The sequence below is a fragment of the Solanum pennellii genome, chromosome 3, assembly GCF_001406875.1.
Source record: "Solanum pennellii chromosome 3, SPENNV200".
In the NCBI taxonomy this organism is placed as follows: domain Eukaryota; kingdom Viridiplantae; phylum Streptophyta; class Magnoliopsida; order Solanales; family Solanaceae; genus Solanum; species Solanum pennellii.
Genome location: NC_028639.1, coordinates 67,455,952 through 67,475,034, shown reverse-complemented (window position 1 = coordinate 67,475,034; position 19,083 = coordinate 67,455,952). Strand labels below are relative to the sequence as shown.

Here is a 19,083-nt window from a genome sequence, read left to right as displayed (position 1 = left end):
ATTTGGTTCTCTATATAGAAATTCAATATCAGGTACATATTGCATAAAATTCAATTTGTTAATTTGGGCTACTCATACTGCAACACTAGTATTGAAAGCATAACATAGGAATCCAGATTCGATTATATATAGAATTCAATACCTGGCCCATATTGCACATCCGCTTCTTTTTCGGGTGCTAACATAGCCTTCAAAAAGCAGAATTATTGCGCGCACAAAAAAAAAAGCGGAACTTTAAGTTTCCGATTCTCTACTTAGAGAGATAATTAACACCTTGGGAAGAGAAATATTTCGAATGCAACGGTATTGTAATCAAATAATACAAACTCTGTCATGTTTCAGTGCCCGAAGCCTAGTGAAATCGTCAAATTGGCAGCAATTACTTGAACTGCCTAAGAAAAGAATAATTTATCCAACATGACACAACAGACTAAAAGAAGATCCTGCCTACAATACAACCAAAGTTTTGGTTCATCCGTCTAATGATCATAATCTACCATCAAAATTGATCGAGATTTCATTCTGTTTTTGCCTTGGCCTTAATGCGCTTCACCCTTGAATATAGGAAAACTCCAGCAAGGGCAATTCCAGTTCCTACATCAAAAGGGAAGAAATTGATTTCTCTATTGTGAAAAGAAAAAAAAAAGTTAACTACTACCTTTTTATATTCAACAAAACATTATCATTTGAGCTGTTAACAGATAGGAGTGAAAAGGGGAAAGGGGATTTCTCAATCAGCAATAGGTTGCCAAGTATAAAGTGTAAGGTGTCATACCCAAACCGTTAATGGGAGATACAGGTGTGCGGAAGAAGAGAACGGAAGTCACAATAACCACCACTCGCTTCACACAATTACCCACAGAATGAGTAACAGGAGATACCCTCTGCAATATCATGTAAGAAACCTGCACCAAAAATACAGTGTCAGCAAGAAATAACATAACCAGCAGTTCTCACAAATTAAAGGACACAATTTTCAGTCATTCATCAAATTTTGCCACATTGATTTGTGAATTACATTAAAAGAAAAAAAAAAGGAATTCTACTCAAGCAAGCCAAGCTGCTGATTAGCAGTTCACGCAGCCATGAGTATATAACTGTAAGAGAAACTTTTAGCCAATTCTGCATTAAAATGGCCATTGATCATAGCCGAAATTCGCCAACAGATGAAATAGCCACCTGTGTTTTTTCAAATTTTCCTCGTATAGATCTTCAATTTTTTTCAAACGGACTGCTTCAGTGTGAAGTGGAAAAAAATCACATTGACCTATATTCAAATAAGGCAGGCAGGAAACAACTGTGCTAAGGAGATAGCAAGGAAGAGCCATGTGTTTCAAATCGGTCTAAGTTGATGGGCATATGCACTTCCAGCATGCTTGATACTGTCCAAAACAGATGGCAGGGAAAGAAAGGGTCTATCCTTTACTAGAACAAAAGTAACACCATGCAACCACAAATTGCAAGCAACAGAACACCATAAAATCAAAGTACAGTATTACACAAATTATGTCAAGGTCTTATCTAACGATGAAGTGGACGAAAAATGCATTAATTAGATCTCACATAACCCTGTATCACTGTAGCAACATAAATTATGTGTTTGTTCACTAAGGCAGGCTAGAATTTGAATTGAATCGTGTTATAGAACTCCAAGGAATCAATGAGAAACCGAATGCACAATCCTATACCTGCTGATAAGCATGGAAGCAGAGAGCAGCAATGAAAGACCTTGTGTAAAGCTGGTTCACATTCATTCCCTAGCACCAAAGGAAAATAATAAGAAAAAATTAAAAATAGTTTCTGCAATTTCTGTACAACAGAACAATGAAAAACGACAGAGTAAGCAAAAGGGTAGAAGCAATAAAAAATTCCACTTTATATATCACTTACTGCAGCTTCCAGAAAAGCAGGAGTGAACTTGACACCTTCCGTGAAAAAGGCGTATGGGGCCAGCAAGAAAAAGGACATGATAGTGATTATTGAAAAGAGAGTAATGTTATCCAATGACTCCTGAAGGGAAAAAATTGGAAGTGTAAACTTCACAGCATTTCAGAAACCAAAGAAGACTAGCAAGAAACTTGGGTTTTGTCTTGTAAATGCAATAAGGTTAATCCATAAACAAGATAGTTACTTGATGAAAAATTGAAAAGAACTCTCGAAAAAAAATCCACATAGTTTTCTCTTACAACTAAGATTTCATATAAGCTTGACACATCAACCAAAGAAACCTTCAATTTTGGGTACATATTTTCTTCATACCCTCATCTAATAATAGCATGAAACAGACCAAAATTACCTCTTTCCGAACCATAAACTTCTTGCTGAGGACATTACGAGATTGGTTGGTTAAATTAGAGGCCATTGCACTCCAAAATCCAGCCCTAGCAATCAACAACACATGATTTGAATATAAAATTTTGGAACAAAACTTGATCTAAAGTATCTCCCACTTATATACTAAACTAGCGACAAAATCATATGGTATTATATAGAACAGAAAATTTGAATCTCTCACCAATTAAAAGATGCCTCAGTCATTGATGCCAGTCCCACTCCACCAACAATTGGTACGAGAGAAGATAAAACCCACAAGGTAGGGAACTGCGTGAACAAGATGATCCAATGTCATTAACTACAATAACACAGACAGTAGACAAACAACTAAATTGAAGTGTGAACTTCTTTTTCTTTTTAAAGTAGCGGAGGCATAAATATAATCTGAATTAAGATGAAAATATATGGAAGAAGAAATAGAAAAATAGTTGCTTCGCCCTGATGTCACAAATAAATACAAGATATTTATATAGAAATGTAAAGGACATTCATCTAAAGCACACCTCGCCTAAGAACATAGCAGAGAGGACAACAGAGAAGAATGGCTCCATAGCTTTGATAGTGTGAGTGAATGACACAGAAACTTTTCCAAGACTCATGTTGGTGAAAAGGTTGCCCAAGGTATGCACCGCTGCCAATGGCAAAATTGCAACAAGCTGCCGATTGAAAGTTGAAAATCAGAACACATTCATATAATCAGGTCTAACCCCAAACCGTAGTTAATTTGTTTCAATGAAGTTACCTGTGCACCACTGATTTTTGGCCTTTTGTATAGATTGAGAGTCCACATTAGAATTACAAGGACGGAGCCAACAGCAAATTGTGCGAGAGTCACTGTAACTGGGTAAGGGAATGCTTTCAGCACCTATAGAATACAGCAACCTTAATCAATTAGAAAATGGTGCAACTTGACAAGCAGAAAGGCAAAATTTGACTTTCTATTTAGCAGCCATGTTCACTTCCAAGAAACATGTACTGAGTAATCTACAGTTTCATTCTCTAAGCAAATCGCATTTCAGAAGACATCTTACATGTGACAGTGAAGAGATTCAAAATCACTTCAATTGATTAGCAATCTATTAGAAAACGGCTCAATTTGCAAATATAAATGCACAGGGAATAGATAATTCCAAAACAAGAAAAAAAGTTGACATCTATCGAAGTTAAATCAATATTCTAAAATTTTGAAACGATTCATGGCTTGGAGATCCTCACAAATAGCAATACATGCATGCATTTACACATACAATAGAAGCACTCTCAACCACAATTCCACATGTAAGGAAGCAAAACTTACAACACGTACGAACAAGCGGTATAAGCAACAAATAGATCAGCTATACTTATTCATCAATACAAGCTGGATGAGAAAGAGAGAGTATACCTGTTTGTTGTAAATGTTGAAGTAGATGTTAAATAGATACCAAAGCCCGAAAAGAGATCCGAGCACCAAAGTTTCCATCAAAGGCTTAGATTTGGGTGGCTCTCCAGCGCTCTCCGGCACAGACGTGGCTCGAACCTCCACTCCTTCCGACTCACGCTCTGGAACCGGAGCCGGAACTGAAATCCATCCATTACGATTCAACTTTGACGAAGAAGAATCCGCTGAACATCTAATTGGATTGATTTTCCTCGATGTTGAACCATTTAGGGATCCAAAACGAAGCGGCTGAGATAAAGGATTAAATCTACAAAACGAAGCGGAACTGGACGGCTTGTGAGGCTTCTTAGGGAGTGAAATTGACGGAGAAAACGAGATTGCTGTGCTCTGCATTTTGGCGAATCAGATCGAAGAAATTGCAGCAGAGAGAGTGAGAAGAGGAGGAGGAGAAGAAGGGAAATGAATATAAAGTGTGTTGTGGGGGAGAGGAGACGTTGGGGACTCCGTCGGGGCGTGAGAAGTGAAGTGAAGACAGATTGTAAACAGAAATGTAAGGGGGAGGGATATTCTGGGTATTTTTGGTTACTTTAGGGGTGCATTTTCAATGACATTTTAAATTGTGGGTTGGGGTTGGTGAATGTAGGTAGTTGGGGGAGGACAAATTTGTTGGATCTGTGATTGGTAAATTATTTTCTTACCGAACTGGAAACATTGTGATTGGATAAAAAATATAAAAAATTAAATTAGCACTGAACAAACAATACGAATATACTTATGCTGGAAGAGCTTCTTTTTTTTTTTTTTCAATATATAGATCAAACTCCAGGTCTTAAATTATATGAATTCTTGGTTCTCACATTTGAAAATGAGTAGTATTAAACTTCATTTTTTTTGGGATGGTATATTAAACTTAATTATTCAATGTAAATGGCATAATTGAGATTAACTGAATACTGCATCAAGTCCTAGAAAGTGTGACAATTGTGAATGGAACATTTTTGTTGTATTTTATTTGTATCATCACATACTAAAATTCATATCTCTAAAATATAAACCGCCCCGTAACTTCCAAGACAATGATTCTAAGCAAATTTGCAGTTATATTCCTCAATCCTCACACACCATTGAAAATTGTTACTCCCAAGTTTAAATCAGTATTATTTTCTCAATTCAACTAAACACAAACATTAGGAAAAGAATTGAGAAATGTGTATTTTGAGGAACATTTGTAATAACTTTTCGCGATTGATATATAAAACTGCTTATTTTCATAGCTAAAAGTTCAGTTAGGAACGACGGGAATAAAATGGAATGTTTGGTTAAAAATCATATGCAAAAGTTCAGTTATTTCTGCTGAAATTATATAATTATTTTATTTATTTATTATACAAAAAGTTATACCACTATACATATTTAATGACTAGAAAGATCGTTTCTAACACAAACAAGGCCAATAAATTTGACCCATCGCACTATAAAAGCAAAAACGCACTTCTCATCAAGTTAGGTTTTCTTCCTTGTTTAATTTCCTTCTCTTTGTTAAGATAAAAACAAATTAGTAGTCATTAAAGTATACATCACTCTATTCAGGATATTTAGACAGATTCATGATACATATTCAAATACTTATATTTAAACAAGGAAAAGAAATGGCTTCTTTATTCAAATACCATAAGCATATTTGCCATTTTTGTCACTACTTGCAACTTGCAGGTATCCAGAGCAACCATTTGTCATAGTGAAGTGGTCCTCAATGCACATGCAAAGACTCAAAAAGAAGAGCATAACAAAAAGCAAACAATGTGCAAGCCAGTTAAAAGATCATCCTTGTATCAGCTGATCTGTATTTTCATATAGTTAAGGCATCCACAGTTCATGATTATGTAACATCACATAATTTAAACATTTCTTCTTCAAAACACAAGAGATTATGATGAGTGCAAGTGTTCGTATATACGTACGTCTTTCATGACATGTAAACTTGAACACTTGCAGTCTTCATTACCTGGCATACTGGGCAACTATCAATAAACACTTCACATTCTTTACAAAGACACAAGTGCCTGCATGGAACTAACAAGACATTGGCTTCTTTACTCTTGCAAGCTCTGCAGCATTTTAGTTGATGTATATTGGCTACTTGGTCATGTGAACCACTTGCCAGATGGTAGTTTGTACTTGAGGCAGCATCATTTACTTCACTATCTCCACAGCCTTCCTTAGCTTGCATGGAACCATGGGCCATAGCCTGCTGAATATTGCTTTTCAGGGCATTAACAACAGACTCGTTGTACTTTGCTCTGTAATGCCATGACTGAGCTTCTACAGTGATCTGCCTAATTCTCTCCCCAAGCTCCCTGTTCTTGCGGTTCATATTGTCTATTTCAACATCTTTCTCATATAACTTCCTGCTAACTTCTTTTTGCAAGGAATTCAGTAAAGATGCTGTCTGTCGATGAACCAACTCCCTCATGCCCTTCATCATATTATCTTCCTGAGTTACCAAGGACGAATCAGAAGTGACCAAGGACTAAAATTTCAATATAACATAAATTCAATGCAGAAAATCTGTCAGTATCTGTATCCACATCCAAGTCATTTCTTATACTCTTTATGCCCTAAACTATCAACATTTGACCAACTCACAGATATAAGTTGGAGACACAGACCTTTGTGATACTGAAAAGATAGAAATGCTCCTACTTATGCTCTTACTCATATAATAAACAATATTTACAAGTCAATCCAGCATATCAAAGGATGCATAATAATGACTAAATACATGTCAACCCCTTTCCCCGTAGGTGTACAGATATCAAAAATGGATAGGAGAAAACCATAGTTCTTTTTAGGACACATTGTATGAGTTAATCCAGATCAATCTAAAGTATGATATGCCAAACTTCAGTCTAAGTTAATGAATACAATACATTACCTGCACTTTCATGTAGTGATCAAATTCTTCCCTTTGCCTGTCAATCTCATATTTAAAACCACTGTCTATTGGTAGACGAGCAGGGAGGGCTGCTTTCGTGTTTTCAGGAGCAGAAGTGACTGATGAATTGCGTTCTTTTTCCTCATAAGAAAGTCTAAGACCAGTTGATACAGTAATTGGATTCAAAATACTTCCAGCTTGATCCACTTCATTCTGACCAAAGTTGTTATTCAAGGATATCTGAAGCTTTTGCTGGCTATAGTTGGGTTCAATATCCCGGGCTCTTTTGGTAGGGCGAAGCGCAGCAGATGGGTGATCATTGACATTGTGGCTTATCGGGTAGCCACTACATCCAACGGTGACTGAACAAGAAAAAAAAACTGTATGTGAGATCAAGTAAAACAGAACTAGGAATTGTTAACACCCGTCAGAGTGGCTAAATATTTTACAGCAAGTCAGTGGAAAATTATGCAAGTAGCACCAAGCAAAGAACAAATCAGCACCATAATTCAAATAATAAACATAGAAAGAAAGCATTAATCTGATTAAACATGATAGAATGAGTGTATATGTGGGTGGGTGTGTGGGTGTGGGTGGGGGTAAGTATAATATATAATATGAAAGATTAAAGCATCAGAGAAGGATCTAAACTGCCATGCCTCTGGTAGATTTTAAAAACAAAGAACTCTCTCTACCTTTTCACAAAGTTATGACCATATTTTCAGAACACAAAAATCACCTTTTATAATATTCACCAGCCAAGAAAACAGAGCTAATCATGGAGAGAAGTAGGACTAAATAATGCATAATAGTTTTAGTTAAGTACTAATTAACTGATGTTGAGTATAGAACAAGTCTCATAAACAATCAGATGACATCCAAGAAACAGTTTTAGCTATGTACTGATCAACTGACTCTTAGTTTAGAACAAGTCTCATAACAATAATCAGATGAACAAACAAAATGAGCATTGAAATCATCCCAAGCATTAAGAGTAATCTGTTCATTGGCCCCCTTACCCAAAGGTGACCTTTAAGTTTCATACAGTTTTTAGGTAAAGTCTATTAGTAAGACAAAATCAAGATATCATATCAACCAAAGTCATTACACTTTAAACTTTAAATGGAAGAAATAAGAAAAGAATATGAATGTGCAGCCAGCATTCATCTTGGTGAGTTATAATCTACATTGCAACCAATGTATCAACAACCTCTACAAGATTGAAACTAGCACTACAAATGTAGACTTCATGTAATGTCAAATAAACAAAATATCTAATTATAAGCTAGCATATCACCTTTCAGAGAAACAATTACAAATCATATTTTAGATTAAACTTAACACTACAAATTAATATTGTTTGAGCCCTCGGCATCGTTAGGAAATGGTGGCATTGGAGGCTGAAGAGGCACAATTATTGTTAGAAAATGGTGGCATTGGAGGCTGAAGAGGCACAATTATTGTTAGAAAATGGTGGCATTGGAGGCTGAAGAGGCACAATTAAGAGATTGCCCAAGACACGAGAGGAGGCGGCTTTAGCTGCGTCGTCCTTAGATAACATTTCAACAAGAGCGTAACGTTTATTGTTTGAACTCATGATTATATGTTCAACCTCACCAAAATTACTAAATAACTCTTTCAATCTTTGGCAAGTATAATCTTCACCACTTTTACCCCAAGATACCTTAAGCACCTTTTCCTTGTCAACACACGTCTGGTGACTCTTTCTTTGGAAGCAATATTTCACGAATTCTAGCAATTTCAGCTAGAAGTTTCATAGCTATTTGTTCCTCCTCTTCTAGTCGAGCCAAATTAATATCAGGTACAAAAATATGCTCTGACCTCTTCTTTCTACGCTTCGAATCTTGTTCTTGTTGTTGGATCATCTCACGCATCATACGGAGTACATCATCAAATAACCTCCTCTTTTTCTCATCCTTGAAAATGTCGTAGGAAGCCTTGAGCTTTTGAAAGTTGAAGTGAGCATTAATTGGATCATCGGGTTTCTTATCTGGATGCAATTCTAATTCTCTCTTTCTATAGGCTTTAGATATGTCGATTTCAGAAAGCTTTGCCCCTTCCTCACCGGAGGGTAAATCCAGAGCAGCACAATGATCAACTTCAATATCCATGGAAGAATCCTAATTTGTAGATGGGAGAAACTTTGGGTATTCTCGGGACTCATAAACAGGCTTGTTCTATTTTATAGGCGGCGGCTTAATTAATTTTTCTTAATCCTACAAGGACTCGAATTAATTTTTCCTAACCTACAAGGACTTGAATTAATTAGTTAGAACTTTGGAGTACAAGCAACTTCAATTCCTAATATATTTTCTATACCAACTTGGATAGCCTATTAAGTTTTGTGCACATTCGCCACAACTACTGCACCAATGGAACCCCCTTAATAACAGCCACAGATCAAGATTTATTTCTTGGAAAGTGAAAAATAAGATTGATCCGAACTGACAAAGGAACCCAAACTCCTTCTCCTCAAGTTTAAGATTGCTTACTCCAGACAAAGACTTCCAAAACATTCGTAAAACTTACCTCTTAATAATATTTGGGATTAAGAAGAACATGTGCAGATTAGAAAGTCTACAGCTGTTTTAGCACAAAGTTATCTTATCTTTCTCAAGAATATAGCAAAAGGTTATATGTAATGTACCTCTAATCTTAAATAATGGCATACATGTTTAGAAACAACAAAAATCAAATTGTTCTAAAATATAATATAATGTTGAAGAAAGAAACGACAACGAGACAGTCCCTTCAAGTGATCTGAACAAAATTAACAGGCAACTATCATTTTATGTCCCTTGTAGGCTTCGGGTTTAACATTAAAACGAGTCTTTTGCCCATTTAGTTGAATTGAACAATGCACGGAGTGATTCTATAAAATCAGCATAAGCTCAAAACCTTCATCAACATAAACTTGCCAAATGTATACTCTTTACATGCTGGCTTGTTTTTCATTCCGGTGTATTTGAATTCTGTTCAACAGCCCAAGGACTTAGAACACATCCTTTTTTGTTCTTTCCACTGCTTGAAGTGATTGTGTCTCCTTTTTCAGTCCCACTTTATATTTTAACAGGATAGACTAAAGATGCTAAGAGATGCTGGCATTGCAGGTCATCATTAGCATCAGCTAAGCAGCAATTTGTTTGTTCTAATTTCACCTAATATTTATGGATTAGACACCTAGTAACTCAACCAGTCCTAGTGCCTCACCGCATGCTTTAGGCATCGAGGTACCGAACGACCATGAAGAGAAGGCGCTCTCCACATATGCCCTGGATCAACTCTAATTAATTAAGCACAGGCGCAATACAAGCCCAGCCCAGTTAGATTACAAGAAGTCTTTGTAACACAAATACAGGTCAGTTCATAACAATCTTCTAAAACCGATTCAACACGCTAGTCAGACTTCACAGCTCAAGCTAAAAAGTTAGGCATGACAATGCTGAATGTGGAAATCCAAACACAAAAGAAACCCCCCAAAAAAACATAGAGCCTGTATTATCAATCAATCTACCAGATTCGTGACAAACAGAGGAAAATCATGAACCAAATTAGTAAGTATCATATTGCAAAAACAGAAATCCTAATTGGAGTCAGCTGTACATATGGGAAACTCACCATCCCCAAACAGTTGCAGCTGAGGCAATGCAGTCATATCATACTGGAAACGATTCCCCTCTAATGAAGCCGGAAATAAACCGTTGCCACTGCTACCTTCTCCAAACATATTCCTGAAATTATAGCACAAGATTAATTCAACAACCTCAATATTCAACAAAGCCAACAAGATCTCAATAAAAACCTCCAAAATCAATAACTCAACCCCAAGAATGAATCAAGAAAATACCCCTATAGATTGATCGATCCGTCAAACACCAAAAACAAGAAAAACCCAAGTCCTAAATGTCGATAAAAACTCAAGAAACATCAAAAAACAATAAAACCCCAAGTCCAAAACGTTGATAAAAACCAAAAACAAGAAAACCCCAAGTCGTAAATGTTTCATTTAAACAACAGAAAACTCAAGAAACATCAGAAACAAGAAAACCCCAAGTCCAAAATGTTGATAAAAACAAAAAACAAAACAACCCCAAGTCCCAAATGTTGATAAAAAAACAAAAGAGAAGAAATGGGTACCTGGAAATTAGATGTAAAAAAAGAAGAGAGAGAAGAATGGGAGCATAATAATAGTAGATGGGGAGAAGTGATGGTGGTGGAGGTGTAATAGTTGTGGGGAAAGGTTTCGGTTAAGAAAAACGATTCCATTTGTTGGTTTTGGCGTTGGTATTGGTATTGGTGTTGGTGATACAATCACAAGACTCACTCGTTGAAGAAATCTTCCTTTTTTCCTTTTTCCCCTTGTCTTTCTCTTTCTCTTTCTCTTTCTCTTTGACAGCTTTCTTTTCCTTTTCCCACCACTAACCTTTTTTTATTTCCGTTACCCTTTTATTTACCTTTTTACCCCCCAACCATTAAATCTCCATTTTTTTTCCGCATTCCAAGTTTTATCCTCAAATTTTATATATGCCACTAATTTAATAATGATAAGTTATAATACATTGATTGAAATTTCACAAATATGATATGCGACTAATTTAATAATGATAAGTAATAATACATTGATTGAAATTTCACGTATAGGATTAGTAAAATAAATTACAAAGCGTATAAATATTTTACTATGAACTCATAGAAAAGTTATTTTCAAAAAAAAAAGTCTATTTGAATGTGAAAAGCGAAAATAACAAAATATTATAATAATAGAAATTTGTTAAAATAATATAATAGTAAAAAGCAAAAGAAAATCATTAAAAGAAATAGAAGGATTGAAAATACGTATGAACTTAATGCAAACTATAGTTTCATTCTTAAACTATTGACAGTTATAAAAATATTCATTTAATTGATTAATTAAATTCGAATATACCATGATCTGTCACATGACATATCAAATGTTTCAAATTCTTGTAAGAGAATAAAAGACCGAGAAAAATATAAAAGTTACTCCTAGACTTAATGAAAACTTAAAAGTATATTTCATTCATGTTACAAGATAAAGATGTATTTAAGCTCAATAGGTCAAGTAAATGAGTATTTTCAAAACAATCAATAATTCAAAAATAAAATCAATAATTTATATCAAATTTATCTAATAAAATTATACTAAGACATATAAAGCCTAGACATGTTAAGACTGTGGATGAAATTAGCTTTAGTGACTAACATGTAAGAAGAAATTGTTACTCTTTGTGTCTTAATTTATGTGATATATATTGTTTTTCGAAAGTCAGACAATTTATGTATGATCTGCAATTTACTCATAAAATTTTCAATATTTTTAAAGTAAAATTTATATATTATAAATTACGTAAAAAATAGTATAGTTACTTCAAAAGTTAAATTTTATTAGGAGCCAAACTAGTAAAATCTATACATTTTTGGGGTGAGTGGTTAAAGGAGTAAGAAAAGGGCATTATAGTAAATGAATAAATGATGCCATAGTTACTTCTAAAGGGGTTCTTGTCTGCAGGTGGTGGTCGGTCCTAGGCCAACAACCACCCACCCAAAATATGACATTTACAAGTGGAATCCAAGCTCTCAAGCAATACTTTTTTATTAGCATTCCCTTCCGTTTCGTTTTAAAATGATGCTCTCTATATTTATTGTATTTGTACTAAACGGATACACTCTAAATTTTAAAATAATTTAATTTACATCAGCCATATAACTTTTTTTTTAAGTGATTAATATATTTATCTCACAATTTTTTTATATAACTTGACGTGAAATGATATTTCAAGTCAATATTATGCTTTGAATTTAGACTTCTTCGATATCAAAAAATTCTTAATGAAGTACCGAATATCGAGGAGGTAAAAGAAAAAGTTGGAATGGGGGAGAGAATAGTGAAAAGGGGAAAAAGGAGATGGAAGAGACGTGAAGAATCCACGAGGAAATATTGGAAAAATGAGAATGATAGAACATGTGGGAGTGATGATATAATGATGATAAGGATCTCCGGGTGAGGTGGTGCCAATGGAAGACGACAGAAGAGGAGTCAACAAGTGCCGATAGAGTGATAAGTATTTTTTCATTATTAATCAAGAGGTTTTAAATTTGAATTTTTTTGATACGAAGTCACCTTGTTAGGATGCATTTTATTTTTTAAGGCAACTTTCACATATAGCAAATAAGAAATTCATATTTGTATACTATAGTAAAGTTTGCATAATTGCGCTCCATGGCAAACATAGAAACTATACATTTCGCTATACATATACAGTTGAAGCAAATTATATAAAACGAAGTGTATAAAACAAGAAAGAGAAAGACACTTGGGCAGAGAACTGTACAAAAAACGAAGTGTATAAAGCGAATTGTATTATTATAAGTGTATAAAACGATTATATACAATTTGAATTTGTATAAAATGAGAAAAAAAGAAAGACAAAAGAAACTTGACAAGGAATATACAATTAATCGAATTGTATAAAACGAGAAAGAGATGAATTAGATACAACTTGAAAATTATATAAAACGAGAAAGAGAGAATGGCAAAAGAAACTGGGCAAAAGAGTATTTTTATTGTATAATTATAAGTATATATGACGAAAATATATGTACTTGCATGTGTATATACAATTTTCTCACAGTTTATACAAACAGAAACGCAATTTATACATTTCGCTTCTATTTGTATTTAAGTGAGAAATAGGAGGGTGGCGAGCGAGATTAGGGAGAGTGGCGAGCGAGATCTGGAAGAGGGGAGAGAGGGAAACAAAAATATATGTATTTATACAATTTTCTCTGCTTTATATAATTAGAAATAATTTTTATACACTTGTGTTTATATAAAAAGTGAGGAAGCGAACGAGAGATTGGAGGAGAGTGGTGAGTGAGATATTTGGGAGAGAGGCGACTGACAATTTTTTGCAAACGTTTGTTATGGAGCACAATTAAATCAAACCCTAGCTACTCTATTTATTTTAGATTATTAGTTTGCTATTATATATAATTTTCTCTATTTTTTATTATGAAACTTTCAATAAAAAATTTAAATTTAATCAGACTCTAATATAAATATCAAATACGAAATTAAAAAAAAAAAACAGAGTATAAGTAGTGAGTAGACACGCATGTGAACATTATTAGTGTTAACCCTTCAAAGCAGCCGGCTGAGACCACTCCACTTTGTGGTGGGACCCTTTGTAACGTTCTTCTGCGGGGGAGCCCCTAAGCATAAGGGATCCATTCTTTGGACAAAATATTATTAATGTTGTGTAGTGGGTGGCCATAGTTTTGGACCAATTTGAAATTAGAATCATATTTTTTTAATTCTTTTAGATATTTGATTTGGAGATTGGAGTTTTAAAAGTTTTTAATTTTTCAATTGGATGTCGAATTTGATACTTTTATTAAAATTGCTATCATCTTATTTGAGATTAATAAATTCATATTTAATTTGTTGATCATTTGATTAATAAAATTGTATTAATATTTTTAACTAAAATAATATGACTTAAATAAAGTTCAAATTATATTTGGGCTCTTCCATTAAATCAACAATATAATTTCAATTTATTCTTCAAGTTCAAAATCTTCTAAATTACTTGAATCAAAATATCCCGAAAACTTTAGCTCACACATATATAAAGGAGCTCTCATAAGATTGAAAGAACGGACAAATAGATACATAAAGAATCATCGCCTTTTAGTGTTGATCAACAAAATTTTAGTCCATACAATTGTCATTTTTAATCTTTTTTTTTTTCATAATATGTCTAAAAGTTCATCATAATATTTTTCTTTCTTTAACTTACATATTCGAAATGTAAGAGTTTTAATTGGTTAATACTTCCCCTTATATAGTAAAATTGATCTAATTATGACTATGTAGATATTTGTCTTTGAATTCTTATGACAATTTGTTTATAACATGAAGACTTCATATACTAGCTTCCATTTCATTCCCCCGCACTAATATGGCGTGTGATGTCTTTATCGATCTTACTACTCTTTTTGATAATAGATCCAAGATACTTGAAACTTTCTCTCTGTTGTCTGACAATTATAATGTGTAACAAACTTTCATTGCTTATCGATTTTATGTGTTACATCACTGAACTTACACTTCAAATATTTATTTTGATTCTAACCAACGTAAAATCTTTAGATTCTAAATTTATCTTCAAAACTCTAGCTTAGCTTTAACGACGATCGCTAGTCTTGTCAACCAAATACATCCACCATAACACATCACACTGAACATGTCTCGTCAATGTATCATTTATCAAGGCAAACAAGTACATGTTAAAGTGTTGATGTCTAACGCAAGATGCAACCTATCAAAGCTAAAAAGTGATTCGTCTCTTCCCACTGTTTTTACTTTAGTCTTGATTTTATCATATATGTTCTTCATAACTGAAACATTCAAATTGATCAATTCCCAAATCAAACTTCACAGAATTTCTACCTAATCAAAATTTATTCGAGTATGATTTAAATCAATTAATTAATTGTAGCTGAATCAGATATTTTGAAAAAGGAATTTTAGAATACTAAATTTATAATTTGAAAACTCACATGTAACAGGCCCGCTTAATTAGTCCATACAATATTAAGCCCAATAAAATGTCCTCAACTATAGCCCAATAGATTCGGCCCACTAGCAGAGCCCACCCACCCCGCCTAATCGTGCATAACCCTAAGTCGGAGTATAAAAGTTACCATCTTCTAGTGTCTTAGGGCTTTCGATCGGCACCAGCTGAACGGCGATTGTGCTCTCTGCTATTTCTGTCTAACCTCTCGGCCTGCGAAAATGGTATTGCTTCTTCTTTCCGCCTCTTTGATTTCTTATTGATTTACTGTGTGATAGTAAAGTACCCATTCAGTATTGTTCATTACTTAAATCCCATCGAAGCAAAGTAATCAAACGTTCCATTGTTATACTAAGGTATTTTTAAACCAGTTCAGAAACTGGATGAAATGATGAATCGTAAAGTTATCCAGTACATGAATCTAACGAGCTTTTAATTTGTTCCTCTTGTTTGCTGATATATAGTTTTTGTAGTTGCGGTTTTCGGTATTTATTCCTGATTCCTTGGTAGAATTGTACCCATTGAGCACATTTCAGTTTAATAATTGAATAGCAGCAAGTCCATATCTCTTACTGTAGCCATGTAGGATTAATTACAGGCCTAGCTCAAGAGCTACATGCCCAGTGTAAATCCACTAAGTATGGTCTGGGGAGGGGAGTGTAGAGTGTACGCGGACCTTACCCGCCACCTTGTTGAGGTAGAGAAAATTAAAGAGTTTTTTTTATAACAAAGCAATGTTAATAACAACATAAAAACACAAACAGATAATAAAAAATAGTAGTGAAATCATTAAGCATCAAGTGCAACTTGACTTTGATTGATGTTCTAGCTCCTATAATTTTGAAATGAAGACTTTGTACTGAAATGAAATGAGCACCAGAATTGGAGACTGAAGGGTAGCCTATGGACTGTGTGCTAATGGTTTATTCTGTTTGATGAGGAACTTTAGGAGACAAACATTATCATCATTTAGTATATATTTCTTAGATATGTTATGATTTTCGTTGATTTTGCTTTCTACCTGCTTTTGGCATATAATAAAGCCTTCATATGTTCCATGTGGCTTAATATATTAATCTTTCATTGTGACTCTTTCTTGCAGGTGAACGTTCCTAAGACAAAGAAGACCTACTGCAAGTCCAAGGAGTGCAAAAAGCACACCTTGCATAAGGTGACACAGTACAAGAAGGGGAAAGATAGCTTGGCTGCTCAGGGGAAGCGTCGTTATGACAGGAAACAGTCAGGTTATGGTGGTCAGACCAAACCTGTCTTCCACAAAAAGGTAACATATCCAGAATAGATATGTGCATTCTCTTTTACAAAGTAACATTGATATACAAACGAATTTCAGCAAGTATGAAAAACTTTTCACTGATTTAGCACTATATTTGGTATATTGGTTAATGAATAACTGACCTCTTCCTTTTTGCTGATACAACCAGGCTAAAACCACAAAGAAGATTGTGTTGAGGCTGCAGTGCCAAGGCTGCAAACATGTTTCACAGCACCCAATCAAGGTTTGTTAATGGAATTTGATCATTGTTATATTTAGCAGTGCTTATTTTGCATATTCGATAAGTTAAATCATTTTCTTTTTTTTTATGCAGAGGTGTAAGCATTTTGAAATAGGTGGGGACAAGAAAGGAAAGGGAACCTCACTTTTCTAGATTGCCTCTGAAGTCATTCAGAGCTTCCTTTTTTGCCTTCTCCTATGTTGCACTGTTGAATTTTAGTTATTTTGGATGTTTATTTTGTGTTACATTGTCTTCCAATAGATGATTTTGTGTTATGGATAGTTATATGGAGACCATATCTATATCTATATTCAAGTTTTTTGATACTATGGTTACTGTTTTAGTTATTGGATGAAGTTCTAATGTTTTTAGTTTATATAATAGGTATCTCCCTGATAAGGATTACATACTTTGAATATATGGTGGTTTGGTTGATCTGGACTCACTCATCTTGATAGATGCTGTCCTATGTCGTGCATAAATCATCTGCATTGAAAGAATGAGACTGCAAAGTTGAATGCTAATTATTTTGGTGAAATCTCAGCTAGGGTTTAATGAGCTTTTTTCTTCGTTGGCCTTATTTGCTGGCTTTTGTTATTGAAGGTTTCTACTTTCTCAGATTGGTTTTCTCTTGGCCCCATAAACGTCCTATATTCATAGATGCTGTGTAGTCTCTCAAGACATCAAATCCTACGCAGAAGTGTAACATTTTCTGCTGCTGGCGTAAGTTGAAATATACATGAACATTGTTTAAGTGCATCACTTGTGTTTAAACATCAGTTCACTTTACATACCGTTTCTATTTTTAAAGACTTCTCAATCTCACTAAGTAAAGTCATCCGAGTAAGAGTGTAAAAAGTCTTATCAGAAACGTTTTACCAATTTCTATTTCTACTTGTTTTTGTTGTTCTGATAAGGTCCCTAATTCTTACTTAGATAACAGTTTTTAGGTAAATATTCTCCGGTGATAATATATATATATATATATATATATATATATAAAGAAAGAAAGAAAGAAGCTAGCAAGGCCTATTTTTGAGGAGATAGTGATTGCGTCTTATCTTAGAGAAGTTATTCTTCAATCCATTTCCGGTCCATCTAAATCTGATACGATCTGTCCATTTGCCACCACCATACCAAGATAATAATGTTTCTCTTTGATGGGATTACATTTTAAGGACTCTCTAGTGAATAATAGCTTCAAGGAACAAATTAGACAGAAATGCTCAAATATATCTATTCTGTTTTGTCATTCTTTTGGTATTTCTCTGGAAGAAGAAGTCAACAAGTTAGTATTTAGTTTGTCTTGTAAAATTAGTTATAATCTATTTAAGTTCTGTCATTTTCCTAAAACTTGAGTAGCTTAATTTGGACCAGAGTGTGGTGCATCTTCAGTAACTTGAAATGAGAGGTTTGTCTCTCGAAATCTTTTTGTGCTTTTCCTCTTTCTGAATTTAAGAATAAGTAGCATAGAAACAGTTGATACATTATATTCTTTTGTAGTACAAGTAACCATAGGTCAAGACAAGACACATTTTCGCCTTTCTTCATGCCAATCAAAATGTATACATCATATTTAAGATATATACATACACATAAAAGATAGTTTACTTACATTTGAAATTTAACAATTATAAATATTTTAAGAGTTTTAATTATTTAAATTTAAACATAGAAATGGATTGATTTAGTGGGATATGGTTTCAATTATCACTTTGTGACTAGATTACAAGATCGTATTCCGACAAAAATCACTCTTTAAATAGAGAAAAGCTCTGTAATTAAAGTAATCATTACCAAACAAAGGTTGCTTTAAAATAGTAAAAAACATAGTTGACATTTAGCTATATTATATTTTCTATAGATCTTTTTTTTGGTTAATATGTCTTATCTGTTGCTACTTTGGATCCGTCATAATTTGTAATTTAGTATCATGCGAAAAAATTGTTTTTTTTAAAAAAAATTTAAAAAAGGACCGGTAACCCATTGACCCAGTTAATTACGGAACTAATTTCCTCTCTTTGGAAGTTAATCATTGAGATTAAATTACGTTTCAACTACTAATGAGTTTCCTTTTATTATTTATCTTGAGATGGGGCCGGTCTGAGGTCGCCAGGTCGAGGGGTTCGTATGAACAATCTTCGATCTATTTATAAATGGTTAAAATTATATTTTATGTATATATAGTAATTATTGAACTTCCTTCAACTCTTTTTTAATATATTCACTTCTACATATTTTGAATAATTTTATTAAAATTCTTGCTTCGTCGTTGGATGGAGGGTCATGTGCGAGTTTTCT

General features: G+C 33.9%; 3 protein-coding genes and 1 pseudogene across 4 annotated transcripts; 1 reads left to right on the top strand and 3 right to left on the bottom strand.

The window, feature by feature from the left end:
- Positions 1-239: 239 nt before the first annotated feature.
- On the bottom strand, positions 240-4,295 carry LOC107014344 (phosphoenolpyruvate/phosphate translocator 1, chloroplastic). Its single transcript, XM_015214216.2, has 9 exons — positions 3,719-4,295; positions 3,077-3,199; positions 2,838-2,990; positions 2,516-2,601; positions 2,297-2,381; positions 1,891-2,010; positions 1,689-1,757; positions 776-905; positions 240-594 (listed from the first exon to the last, which is right to left on the bottom strand). Exons 1-9 carry the CDS (start codon positions 4,106-4,108, stop codon positions 518-520), a joined length of 1,233 nt encoding a protein of 410 aa, XP_015069702.1. The 5' UTR covers positions 4,109-4,295; the 3' UTR covers positions 240-517.
- A 1,223-nt stretch (positions 4,296-5,518) lies between these two features.
- On the bottom strand, positions 5,519-11,064 carry LOC107014345 (BOI-related E3 ubiquitin-protein ligase 1-like). 2 transcript variants are annotated; one of them, XM_015214217.2, is made up of 4 exons: positions 10,809-11,064; positions 10,290-10,402; positions 6,651-7,012; positions 5,519-6,209 (listed from the first exon to the last, which is right to left on the bottom strand). In XM_015214217.2, the coding sequence occupies exons 2-4, from the start codon at positions 10,396-10,398 to the stop codon at positions 5,682-5,684; spliced, it is 999 nt and encodes a 332-aa protein (XP_015069703.1). In that variant the 5' UTR covers positions 10,399-10,402; positions 10,809-11,064; the 3' UTR covers positions 5,519-5,681. The 2 variants fall into 2 exon arrangements, with proteins under 2 accessions (XP_015069703.1, XP_015069704.1); XM_015214218.2 differs by lacking the exon at positions 10,809-11,064 and adding an exon at positions 10,519-10,770.
- Positions 7,029-10,283, bottom strand: LOC107014346 (annotated as a pseudogene).
- A 4,310-nt stretch (positions 11,065-15,374) lies between the features above and the next one.
- Positions 15,375-17,111, top strand: LOC107014347 (60S ribosomal protein L44). The gene is made up of 4 exons (XM_015214219.2): positions 15,375-15,492; positions 16,371-16,550; positions 16,711-16,785; positions 16,876-17,111. Exons 1-4 carry the CDS (start codon positions 15,490-15,492, stop codon positions 16,933-16,935), a joined length of 318 nt encoding a protein of 105 aa, XP_015069705.1. The 5' UTR covers positions 15,375-15,489; the 3' UTR covers positions 16,936-17,111.
- The last annotated feature ends 1,972 nt before the right edge of the window (positions 17,112-19,083 follow it).

Coding starts and splice junctions, on each gene's coding strand:
- LOC107014345 (XM_015214217.2), bottom strand. CDS start 10,398: ATGTTTGGAGAAGGTAGCAGTGGCAACGGTTTATTTCCGGCTTCATTA. Junction 7,013..10,289: donor GCTGCAACTGTTTGGGGATG/GTGAGTTTCCCA, acceptor TTTCTTGTTCAG/TCACCGTTGGATGTAGTGGC. Junction 6,210..6,650: donor ATCACTACATGAAAGTGCAG/GTAATGTATTGT, acceptor TTGGTAACTCAG/GAAGATAATATGATGAAGGG.
- LOC107014347 (XM_015214219.2), top strand. Junction 16,551..16,710: donor AACCTGTCTTCCACAAAAAG/GTAACATATCCA, acceptor TGATACAACCAG/GCTAAAACCACAAAGAAGAT. Junction 16,786..16,875: donor TTTCACAGCACCCAATCAAG/GTTTGTTAATGG, acceptor TTTTTTATGCAG/AGGTGTAAGCATTTTGAAAT.
- LOC107014344 (XM_015214216.2), bottom strand. CDS start 4,108: ATGCAGAGCACAGCAATCTCGTTTTCTCCGTCAATTTCACTCCCTAAG. Junction 906..1,688: donor GCTTCCATGCTTATCAGCAG/GTATAGGATTGT, acceptor TTTTTGGTGCAG/GTTTCTTACATGATATTGCA. Junction 595..775: donor ATCTCCCATTAACGGTTTGG/GTATGACACCTT, acceptor CTTTTGATGTAG/GAACTGGAATTGCCCTTGCT.